Below are 12,446 nucleotides of genomic sequence, written 5' to 3' on the forward strand. Positions count from 1 at the left end.
ACAGTATTTATATTCCGCCCTTCTCACCCCGAAGGGGACTCAGGGCGGATCACATTGCAGACATATAAGGTAAACATTCAATGCCATAACATAGAACAGAGACAAAGACAGACGCAGGCATGGGCGGGCCTCGAACTCATGACCTCTTGGTCAGAGTGATTTGTTGCAGCTGGCTGCTAACCAGCCTGCGCCACAGCCCAGCCCGGAAATAGATACATTATGTAACAGGATAAAAATCATACAGCAAGGAATGGATACACATGTAGTAGTTAGTTACTTGAGTTTTGTCTTTGGATATTTAAACCTGAAAATGATGAAATTATGCAGATTTCCTTTTTCCAGGCCAGCAAAAATAGAGAATGTTGAAATGACCAAAGTCTCCTTTGTTTTGAGCCCCACCTGGGGCCATTTCTCAATGTGAAACAATCGCTGGATAATTTGCTTCCTGACCTAGATCAGGTAGAGGTTAATGTTTTTCGGTCCCAGAAATAAAATAAAAGGCAAAGGTTTCCCCTGACATTAAGTCCAGTCATGTCTGACTCTGGGGGTTGGTGCTCATCTCCATTTCTAAGCCGAAGAGCCAGCGTTGTCCGTAGACACCTCCAAGGTCAAGTGGCCGGCATGACTGCATGGAGCGCTGTTATCTTTCCACCGGATTGGTACCTATTGATCTACTCACATTGGCATGTTTTCGAATTGCTAGGTTGGCAGAAGCTGGAGCTAACAGCGGCCGCTCACACCGCTCCCGGGGTTTGAACCTGGGACCTTTCAGTCTGCAAGTTCAACAGCTCAGTGCTTTAACACATTTTGCCACCGGGGCTCATAGAAATAAAATAGAACATGTTTAATAGGTCTATAGGAATAAAGGTGGGATAAAATACACTTTATAGAAGGGAGAGAGAGATCTGGGGGTGGTGGAAGGCCTGGGAGCTTTATGCAAAAGAGAGGATGCCACTTTATCTCATTATGGCTTATTGTCCTTGGAAAACCATAAATCCTTTTTATTAGGGGTGGGGGTAGTTGTGTTCAATAACAGAACTTGATTCATAGGGACGGACCTTGGTGATGTTATTAAATTAATGCACTAAATCCCCCTCCCCACACACACACACTGTGTTTAACCTAATGAATTCATGCATTGCCAGAGTGAGGAGCATCCCTATAATGTACTGAACTGATCCATGCCTGAATTCTACACTTACCATTTACTCCAGGGACAGCAAAACTTTGACTGCACTGAGACCAAAGTGCCTTTCTTTGCTTCGGCTCAGCAGCTATTTGAGCCCCACTTTTGAAGGGAAATCTTCAACTGCAAGAACCGATGTGGCTACCTGCTGGCCTGATCACTGAATGAGCAGTTTCCTGTCGTCTCTTTCTTCATACAAAGGAGCCTGCTATGTTCTTGTCTTTGCATTGTGAAGGGAAGTTTTGCGACAGTCACTTCCTCTAGTGCATCCAAATCTTCAGTGCCAGATTATTGTGCTGTGAAGAGGATATTCCAAAGTACTGGGTAAGTGGATGATTCTGGCTTGATCTGACCTAGAGCATTTTATTGCCTGGGATGGAGGAAAAGATGCACCCCCTTTCCCATCCCCTGTACAGAAGTCAGATGGATTACTTATTGAATATTCCTTCAGAACTGGCAATAGGATATTGCATTTCACCACGTTTGAAGCAGCTCAGTTTAGGCGCTCAGGGGAAGTTGTGCGGCATGTCCTCCAAAGGAAAGGAACAACAGACATTTTGGAGAAATATGCAAGAGTCTTTCTCCACTGCCTTTCAGCATTTATAGCCTTCAGGTCTGCCTACTATGCCCAGTGGTAAGGCTAGTCCTGATTTTAGCTCCTTTTACATGGGTAAGACTGAAGCTAAGAATATGTATAGGAACAACACATTGATGTGTTGGGAACAACGGATGAATGCAATAAGTGTCAGGTATAGCGTCTAAAAAACTCAGAGATTAAAGTTAAGCTGCTACAACTTTCAGATGAGATAATCATTACCAGACATTACAAAAATATATCCGAGTCTGGTGGTCTTCATTTGACAGAAGAGGATAATACAGTAGAGTCTCACTTATCCAACACTCGCTTATCCAACATTCTGGATTATCCAATGCATTTTTGTACTCAATGTTTTCAATATATCATGATATTTTGGTGCTAAATTAGTAAATACATTAATTACTACATAGCATTACTGCGTATTGAACCACTTTTCCGGCCAGATTTGTTGTATAACATGATGTTTTGGTGCTGAATTTGTAAAATCATAACCTAATTTGATGTTTAATAGGCTTCTCCTTAATCTCTCCTTATATTCGCTTATCCAACGTTATGCCGGCCCGTTTATGTTGGATAAGTGAGACTCTACTGTATGTTGCTCTTGCAGGAGGGAGGTGGAAGCTGTGTTCTCTGGCTTGGTGGGGGAAAGTAAGCAAACACATAGTTATATATTGTCTATTGCAGGTATCAGAGGGAGAAGGCAAGAGCCTGGTGCACGTCACCTTTGGAAAAACCTCCTGGCACCCGGGATGTGTGTGTAAAGAAGCCTGTCCTTGGGGATAATCTGGGGCTTTGCTTTCTCTTATAATGTCTTGGGACTTGGGAAGGACTGCCCTAGGTTTGCCTTCCAAAAAATGACTGGCCAAGGTCCTTTCTTCCTATGGTGGTCTTGGCATCAGGAAGAAATGGAAATCCAGAGAGCGCAGGCCAGGGAGATGGGTATTAAAAACCCTTGCTCTTCCCTATTTCTACCCCACCCCCCACCCCACCCCGTCATTTTGGCTCTTTAAAAATCATTGTCACACTTAATCTATAATTAATTAATCAATCCTGCATTCCTTTGCAAATTTCTTCTGTTCTGAGAAGAAAGCTGCAAGAAGGGAAGTGTTTGAATCCCGTAAGGAATGGAAAGCTGTGTGGGTGGGGTTCTTAAAGAATATCAGTTGCAGTAACTTACAGAGCCTCTTGGGATGAGAGCACATGTGCCATTTAACTCTCGGTAAGTGTGCATGACTATCCTCAGGTTATGATAGGGCAAGTCCTGCAATAACCGTTTCTTGACTAAACAGAAATCCTGCCACTTAAGGATTTCTACCTTCCCTTTTTTCTTCTACTCCTAAGACAGGTTAAAACTTGATCTAATCTAATCACTGTCAGTCCTCTGTCTAATTGCAATAATAGTTTCCTGGAAGTTTGTGAATCTGCGAGGGGGTTGCATCAAAATGTAGGCAAACAATTTCTCTGGTCTGCAAAAATGTGATTTTTAAAAAGAAAACCAACACCCTAACTCTTATTTTTGCAGTTCATATGTGGCAATTCGCAGCCATCTGAAAGATACTCTGATTCCCCCCAAAATAAGACAGGGTCTTATATTAATATTTATTCCAAAAGATGCTTTAGAGCTTGTTTTCAGGGGCAGTCTCATTTTTCCAAATTGACTTTTTAAATTAACTACATCTAGGGCTTATTTTTGAAATAGGGCTTATAGTTCAAGCATCCTCAGACATGCTGAAAAATCATGACAGTTCTTATTTTTGGAGTAAGTCTTATTTTGGGGGAAACTGGTGACCACCAGTTAATGAAAAAAGTTTTTTTAAATAAACAAGAATAAACCACTACTATAAATTTAGAAAGAAACATAACTTTGGGATTAAACATAACTATAATAGGATTAATCTTATTCTGATTGTCTAAGTGTTACTGTATTAACAAGACTTGCATTTCCTTTGATGCTATATAAGTACAAGTGCACCAGGATCCAATCCTCCAGAAAGGAATGGGATCAGCATTGTGTTCATATAGTGCTGATATTTCTTTTCAGTGGGAAAAAACAGTGTTTGGCTTTTGAAGTACTACATAAAGCTCTCAAAGGCAGTGTCAGCCAAATGGCTTGGGATTTGCAGGTCTCTATTTTGTGGGCTTATCTGCAAATTAACTTTTAAAAAGACAACTTTTTTTTTTGCAAATTTTACATTTTCTAGGTTTTTAGAATTATCCAGGTTGTGTTTTGATATTTCACACAGAATGAATGCTCATTCTTCTCTTTAAGCTATTTTCGATTCATGAGTGATGAGGTCTCTCAACTCTGATTTATTTTCAGTTCTTCTTTCATGTTTCATGGTCACCGGATTCAGATGTTTTCTTGACTGCTTCAAAAGTATTATTGAAAACAGTAGCACTTCACATTTTTTGCAACTACCATCCAACATACTCATTGAATTCCAGTATTGCCTTGATATCCAAATTCTTCTGTTACTGCTGTGATGTTACACATTTAAGATCTCCCAGCAATTTCAGCATCATTTCAGTAAGAAATGAAGAAGAACAAACCTACTAATGTGGTTGAGTAAGTCTTAGCTGACCACATTTTTTCACAAGGCACAGATTTGCCCTGATTATTAATTTGAGGATGGAAAGACGCAATTATTTAAATGTGTCATCATTTATGTGCCTTATATCTTGAGAAAGAGGTCTGTTCACAGAAAAACAAAGGTAGTCATGCTCATGACACAGATTTCCCCACAAGGCAGTTAAATTGTGAGTTGCTTCACGTGTGATGTAAACAAAAAAGTCACAGGAACAGAAAGAGACAGGAACAGAAAGAAGTTAGTGACCTCCTGCATGCCAATGAAAACAACTAACTTTGTTACAAGTTAGTTTTAGTCAAAAAGAGTATAGGTAAATTAACTAAAACATGGAAAGGAGAATAATGTTAGAAGTCTAAGAAACATGTTTGTAAAAAAGCATAGAAATTTTGGTTAACAATCAGTACAACGATACAGGAGATTTTGAAAACAGAAATAACATTCAGACAATATAAAGAAGGGAAAAGGAGATTGTGAATATAAAAAGGTAAAAGTTTCCCCTAATATTAAGTCCAGTCATGTCTGACTCGGGGTTGGTGCTCATCTCCATTTCTAAGCCGAAGAGCCAGCGTTGTCCATAGATACCTCCAAGGTCATGCAGCCGGCATGACTGCATGGAGCGCCATTACCTTCCTGCCAGAGCGGTACCTATTGATCTACTCACATTGGCATGTTTTCGAACTGCTAGGTTGGCAGAAGCTGGAGCTAACAGCAGGCGCTCACTCCGTTCCCAGGATTTGAACCTGGGACCTTTTGGTCTGCAAGTTCAGCAGCTCAGCGCGTTAACACACTTCACCACCAGGGCTCCTAATGGTGAATATAGATTATGATATATAAAGAAATACCATATTTTTCGCTTTATAAGACGCACCTGATGATAAGACGCACCTAGTTTTCAGAGGAGGAAAATGGGGATGCCACATTTTTTAAAGGATTTAATAACCGTTTCATCCTTCACTAACTGCCATGAAGACTTCACCCACTCGCAGAACTGGGCGATAGTTCTCCCTGAAGTGGCGGATGACGGCCAGCGTGTCGCGGTGGGTGAGGCTGCTCACCGGGGTGCCGTTCACCTCCAGCAAGACGTCCCCTGGCGCCGGGGCTTTCCCCGAGAGCAGGACCGAGCCGGGAGTGCCGCCCGAGGAAGAGGAGGTGGCGGGCGAAGGCTCGGAGAGGCGGGCGCCGAGGTAAGGGAACTCTCCGCGCTCGGCGCCGCCGTGGAGGAGCTCTGGGTCCGGCCCGCAGCCGCTGCCCCAGGACACAGCGCACTCCTGCACCTTGCTCAGCCAGTGCCGCTTCCTCCGCAGCGTCTTAGACATGAGGCCACACCATGGGCGACCCTCCGCCCGTGAGGAGGACGAGGAGACGACGGCGGCACCACTCTCCCGAGTACTCAGTCAGTCAGTCACTCGTCCGGCTAGTTCGCCAAGCGCGCACCCCTCTGTTTGCGTGTGCGCGTGCGTGCGCGCTCTCCCTCTTTCTTTCCTCTCTCTCCTCGCCTCGTGAGGTCATATTGCGTTTATAAGACGCACTGACTTTTCCCCTCTATTTTGGGGGGGGAAAAAGTGCGTCTTATAAAGCGAAAAATACAGTACATCTTTACATTTACTATCTTTCCTTACAATAAAGTAATCGATGTAGAGAGGAGGACTGTCATAAATAATTTAGCATACTGCAGTTAAAGAAGTTAATTTTAATTGGCGTGGGGATAGGAACAATGTTTATTATTTTAGATAGATATTGTTCATTGTTTGGAGAGTTATTGCCTGTCTATTGTTTCTTGTAATTTCAGCATTGCATCCGACATTAAAATATATAAATAACAATATTTAAACAGAAACATGAAGAAGCAAGTGACCTTCTGCATGCTAGCGATAAGAACTAACTTTTCTACTAGTTAGTTCTTTACAAAACCCTCAGGTCAAAATTGATACAGATAAAAGCTCACATTAGTACAAATATGTTTAAAAGGTAACACAAAACTAATCTGTCCGTAACATTAAAATCAATTAAGAGCAAACTCATTAAAAAGCAAAAAAGTGAACATTATTAAAAAGCCCTTAACCCCTTCCCTCTAATTTCCTCATCTTTCATTCATCTCTTCCTGGAAGTAAAGCAAGTAAATATGTTCCAAGTAAATTTGTATGCACTTCAAGAACAGCCTCCAGGAAGAAAATTAAAAAAAATATTGCAGGAAAACAGGAAGATAACAGGTACTTCCAGATGAAACTCTGCTTTTTGTGTGTGTGCAGTCTTCCTACAATAAAATTAAAATTTTAAAGATAAAGAAAAATATTAATTAGACACCCCTTTTCTGCCTTTTCCTTTTTGTTCTTTGCTGCTCTACCCACTGGTATTACTGCCCCCCAAAATCCTCTGATCAGGACAGTAAGGGAGATTGTGAAAGGATGAGGGCAAGGAAAAACAGAGCTAATCAAAATATTGTTTCTTCATATTTGTTCCTTCATACTCAAAATTCCCTGTACATTACTTTAGACTTCATTTTGAAAAAATAAAATCCATAATTTTAACTCAAAAGTCCCACACTTTCTTTTTTATTAGAACTGCATGCTTAGCAATGAGTAGTGGCATTCTTAAAGAGCATAAATATCCTAAAGGCGCCAGATGCTTTCTGATTTTGGAAGCTGTGCAGGTTAATCCCTATTTAGTACTTGGATGTGAGACCACCAGTAAATGTTAGGTACTGTGGGCTATACTTCATAGAAAGGAACTGACAAAACCACACCTGAGTATTTGTTGTCTTAAAAGAAATCTGTATGAAATTTATTAGGTCTCCATGAATCAACAAACACACACAGTAGCATTCTTCCTATAATTCTTTCTTAGTAAAGTGTATGCTAAGAATGACTAGAAGTCCTATGTATTTCATATAAAGGTCCTATGTTGGAAGAAAAGTGGATTTTTAATTAAATGCTTCAATATGAATGAATACACATTTAAACATACAAATAAAATTATTGCTTGGAAAGAGTGCCATTACTCATCCAATATAAACTAAAACATTAATTTACTATGTACAGGTAAGAATGTAGCTCATCTGATTTCTTCATCTTCTGGATTGCATTGTGTAATTCACAAAATTCAAGCCATCTAGTCCAACTGTAGATTTGTCTGTTTTAACCCACAGGTTTTTATAATTCATCTGTAAATCCTTGAATTTAATGTAATTGGTTATTAATGTCTGCTTTGGCTTCACACACAGGTTGACTAACAAGAATTTAAGATGGAAGATACCTGGACATTTGATGGGAATTTGTATGAGCTCTTTGGAAATTATAATTATGTTTATGAAAATACAATCGATCCTAGCGGTGTGTCAGAACCCTGCAGAGCTGAGGCTGCATCGCCTGTGATCAGGTACTTTGTGGCCTTCCTCTATTGCCTGGTGTGCTTACTCAGCCTGATAGGGAATGCCTTGGTGGTTTTGGTGGTTGCCTACAACAAACGGAATCGGTCTGTGACTGACGTGTACCTCCTGAACCTAGCCATTGCCGACCTCCTCTTTGCCCTCACCTTGCCCATCTGGGCTGTCTTCCGTGCTCATGAGTGGATCTTTGGCACTGGCATGTGTAAATTCACTTCTGTCCTGAAGGAAGTCAATTTCTACAGCGGAGTCCTCCTGTTGGCTTTCATCAGTGTTGATCGCTACCTGGCAATAGTGTATGCTACCCGTCATGCAACTGAAAAGAGGCACTGGGTTAAATTTGTCTGTGTTGGCATCTGGGTGTTCTCTCTTCTCCTTTCACTGCCTATGATTACCTACCGTGAAGTTTTCTATGCACCTAATTCCTCTTTGAGAGTTTGTTATGAGAATATTGGAGGCAATGAAACATCTAAATGGAGAGTGGTGCTGAGAATCTTGCCTCAAACATTTGGCTTCCTTGTGCCTTTGGCCATCATGCTTTTTTGCTATGGGGTAACGGTGCATAGACTCTTTCAAATGAAGAACAATCAAAAAAAGAAAGCTATGAAAGTCATCCTGGTTGTGGTGCTGGTCTTCCTCTTTTGTTGGCTGCCTTACAACATCACCCTATTTGCTGATACCTTGATGAGGACTGGGGTTATTACTGAGGAGTGTAAACGCCGTGGTATCATTGATGCTGGTCTTTCAGGCACAGAGATCCTGGGGTTTTCTCACAGCTGTATGAATCCCATCATCTATGCCTTTATAGGGCAGAAGTTCCGGAATAACTTCCTCAAGATCCTGGTTGAGAGAGGCATCATCAGTAAAGAAGTCCTGATTCGGTATCGGAAAGGCTCTTCCTTCTCATCTACATCTGGCAACACCTCCACAACTCTATAATGCCCATTCTATGAAGATGGGAAAGGAAAGAATAGAGCTGAAGACACTGTCCAGCAAGTGCTTTGAGACTGAGATCAAGATCGTATAATTGAGAAGCTTCATCTTAACCTTAATTTGACATTTGTAATAAATCATTGTATAATTTTATGAGCAGCTAAAAATTGTTTTTAAACACCAATAGAAATGAAATATTTTAAGATGTCCATACAAGATTGATATATTTTGTATAAGCTTTACACGTCACTAAATGTTACACCTTTTAACATTCAGGCAACAAAGGAGGACTTCATATGTTGGATGTTTCCTGTATAGAAAGTGTACCCTTGTAGGGGACAGGTGAAATTCTAATGCAGAATACTGTATACTGTATACTGTAGACTGTCACACATCTATCCTTTCTCAATGCTTCTTTATAGCAGGATGTTGTTGTCTTTTGCTGTTTTTAAGCATGTTAACATGTTATTAGCGGATAAAATGCATCTGTGTAATACCATGCATGAAACCTGCAGATCTTCTTTAAGGTGTTTTCTTTATGGAAAGATTTTTTTAAAAAGGGGGTTCCTGAGCCATTTACAGTGCAATCATACATACCCACTAAGAAATACTTCCCTTAGCTAAGTGTACATTCAGGCAAATAGATATACGAGATAGGCAGCCTGGTTTTTTTTTTTTTTAAGGAAAACTCCTGTGCTTTTACTGAAATTTGTTTGCACAGGAATGTCTGAAGTTAATGGGCCAGCTTTCTATGAGATTAATATAGGTAGTTTCAAGATGGGTAGAAAAAGAGATAGATGCATAATTTGCCTTTAGTCATTTTTAACTAGCTATGAGAAGCCTTGGCTTTGCTAGCTGTGTATCAACTAGTCATACTAGTTGTGCTAGTTCTCAAATTTATGTGCTGATATATATATATATATATATATATATATATATATATATATATATATATATATTTGTTGAGCATGAATAGCAGCATGTCTTCTATTACCAAAAAGAAGTGTGATGAGTAGTTTTCTTTTAGCTAGGAATTATGTCTGTCAGTACTTTGATTTTTTTTCATATCAGGAGCAACTTGAGAAACTGCAAGTTGCTTCTGGTGTGAGAGAATTGGCCATCTGCAAGGATGTTGCCCAGAGGACGTCTGGATGTTTTGATGTTTTTACCATCCTTGTGGGAGGGTTCTCTCCTGTCCCTGCATGGGGAGCTGGAGCTGACAGAGAGAACCAGCAACCTTCAGGTCAACAACCCAGCCTTCAAGTCAGCAATCCTGCCAGCACAAGGGTTTAATCCACTGCTCCACCGGGGGCTCCACTTTGATGAAGAAAGTTTAGATAATAGAAACAGCTCTTTTGTCCCACATGAACTAATTGTTTTGGTGAATATAGTATCTCTTTGTCTAGCACTTGTTTTTCACACATGTACCAATATTGCTGCATTGCTGTAGAGATTTTTGACATGAGAAAATTCACTCTCCCATGGTTATATGCATTGCTGTTCAAAATCCAATCAAGGTATGAACTGCAATTCCAATAAACGTTTATATAGAGGGATCATGTTGATACTTTCAATCATCTATGGTAAAAATGATAATTGTTAATTTTTCATATCATAAAAATGGTCTAGAAAATATTATTGGCTTCAAACTGAATTTCAATAATAATCCTATTTGCATAAAATGGAGTGATATAGGATAACCAGTACAGTAGAGTCTCGCTTATCCAAGCTCCACTTATCCAAGGTGCTGTATTATCCAACATAGTTTGCCTTTTAGTAGTAAATGTTTTTGTAGTCAATTTTTCAATAAATTGCAAAATTTTGGTGCTAAATTCATAAATACAATAATTATTACATAACGTTATCGTGTACTGAACTGCTTTTTCTATCCATTTGTTGTAAAGCATGATGTTTTGGTGCTTAATTTGTAAAATCATAGCATAATTTGATGTTTAATAGGCATTTCCTTAATCCCTCCTTATTATTCAACATTTTCGCTTATACAATGTTCTGCCAGCCCGTTTATGTTGGATAAGTGAGACTCTACTGTACTTTCAATTATATCAAATCAATTGAAGTGGAAGAATATTTAAGTAAAGCAACAAGCATTTTGATTCATAGTACTGTGGATGAAAGGCTTAAGTATCCTAAAGGTACCATATGTGAAGTCTTGGCTCTGCCTTTTACTCTCCTTTGCTTTTGTTCCCCCTGTTTATAGGTTTTCCCAATAGTGTAGCTACCTCATTTTGTATTAGTTTTGGGTGGAGCATATAATCCCCCTAGAGGCCAGCCTTAGTTGGTCTATTCCATTTGCCTGTATAGAGCTCCTTTGCTAGACTCCTCCTTTTTTCTGCAGTAGAGCTACAGAGACTTGAGGCCTGATCATTGTCTGTAGTATTCATATACAGTAGAGTCTCACTTATCCAAGCTAAATGGGCCAGCAGGAGCTTGGATAAGCGAATATCTTGGACAATAAGGAGGGATTAAGGAAAAGCCTATTAAACATCAAATTAGGTTATGATTTTACAAATTAAGCACCAAAACATCATGTTATACAACAAATTTGACAGAAAAATACAATACGCAGTAATGTTATGTTATAATTACTGCATTTACGAATTTAGCACCAAAATATCACGATATATTGAAAACATTGACTATAAAAATGGCTTGGATTATCCAGAGGCTTGGATAAGCGAGGCTTGGATTAGTGAGACTCTACTGTACCACCAGTCCCAAAGACAACAGAAGCTTTTGGTCAGCCTAAGTTTCACAAAGAAGATCGAGACATCTTTATAAGTACCAGCATGTAAACCATAGCTTTGCATCAGAGGCAAAAGACTTTAAAAAATCCCAGAGAGATGACTGCAACCAGCAAAATCTCCCTTCGTAATGTATTGTTTTAATCTATCTTTCAATAGCCCCAGAAGGATTTAACCCTTTATTCATCTTGTTTTCAGTAAACTCATTTGGTTATCTTTTCTCCTTGCTTGAAGTGCCTCTGTATGTTAGGGGTCTTGATTTTAACAGAAGGTATACAGTAAAGACAGACATTATAGTTTTCCCAAAGGCTTGGGAAAACACCATATCTCATCTAATCTTGGAAGCTAAGTGGTGTCAGCCCTGGTTTGTACTCGGATGGAGGACCACCAAGAGAATAAGAGATATGGTTCTGTTTTATAGGAAAAAAACCTCAGAGACAAGATTTGGTTTTATATCCATTCTCCCCTGCCCCCTCCCCTTTCATAGCATTCCCTGAGCTATGTTTGGCTGACACTATCCGTGCTTGCTAGCTTTTACCAGGCTTTCCCAACTTCACACTTCAAACTAGCCTACTTGCTGCTGGGCAAAACGTACATGCAGAGTAATTTGCACACAACCCTGTCTTCTGGTTTGGAGAAACAAGGCTCTAAAATTTCCCCATTGATGCCAATGGACCGAATCTTACTGGAACAAAAACGGCATCTCCCTCCAGATTTCAGGAATTTTCCGGAAACCAGAATGGGGGGGGGGGGGGGAGCCAAAAATGGAACTGAAAATAGCATGCTTTTTGCACATTGTGCACACTCCTATTAGCAAGCAGGAGACTTTACATGTAAACAGCCACTGCTAACTACAGCCCACTACACTGTATAGTCTTGAAGACATTTAGAAATGATGAGGCTGGCAGATCATAGGCTTTCTAAAGCAAACATGTCTTACCTACATATTGGGCAAGAACTGTGCCCCTACTTCCTCTTACATGAAGAGCAAAACAAA

The 12,446-nt window shown here is 39.9% G+C and overlaps 1 protein-coding gene across 1 annotated transcript; it reads left to right on the plus strand.

The window, feature by feature from the left end:
• The first annotated feature begins 1,102 nt into the window (after window positions 1-1,102).
• LOC100554402 (C-X-C chemokine receptor type 1) lies at window positions 1,103-12,135 on the plus strand. The gene is made up of 2 exons (XM_003214950.4): window positions 1,103-1,510; window positions 7,593-12,135. The coding sequence occupies exon 2, from the start codon at window positions 7,614-7,616 to the stop codon at window positions 8,691-8,693; it is 1,080 nt and encodes a 359-aa protein (XP_003214998.2). The 5' UTR covers window positions 1,103-1,510; window positions 7,593-7,613; the 3' UTR covers window positions 8,694-12,135.
• The last annotated feature ends 311 nt before the right edge of the window (window positions 12,136-12,446 follow it).

This window comes from Anolis carolinensis, chromosome 1 (genome assembly GCF_035594765.1).
Source record: "Anolis carolinensis isolate JA03-04 chromosome 1, rAnoCar3.1.pri, whole genome shotgun sequence".
Lineage (NCBI taxonomy): Eukaryota > Metazoa > Chordata > Lepidosauria > Squamata > Dactyloidae > Anolis > Anolis carolinensis.

Excerpts from the sequence above, each read along its gene's own strand:
- LOC100554402 (XM_003214950.4), top strand. The coding sequence starts at position 7,614 with ATGGAAGATACCTGGACATTTGATGGGAATTTGTATGAGCTCTTTGGA.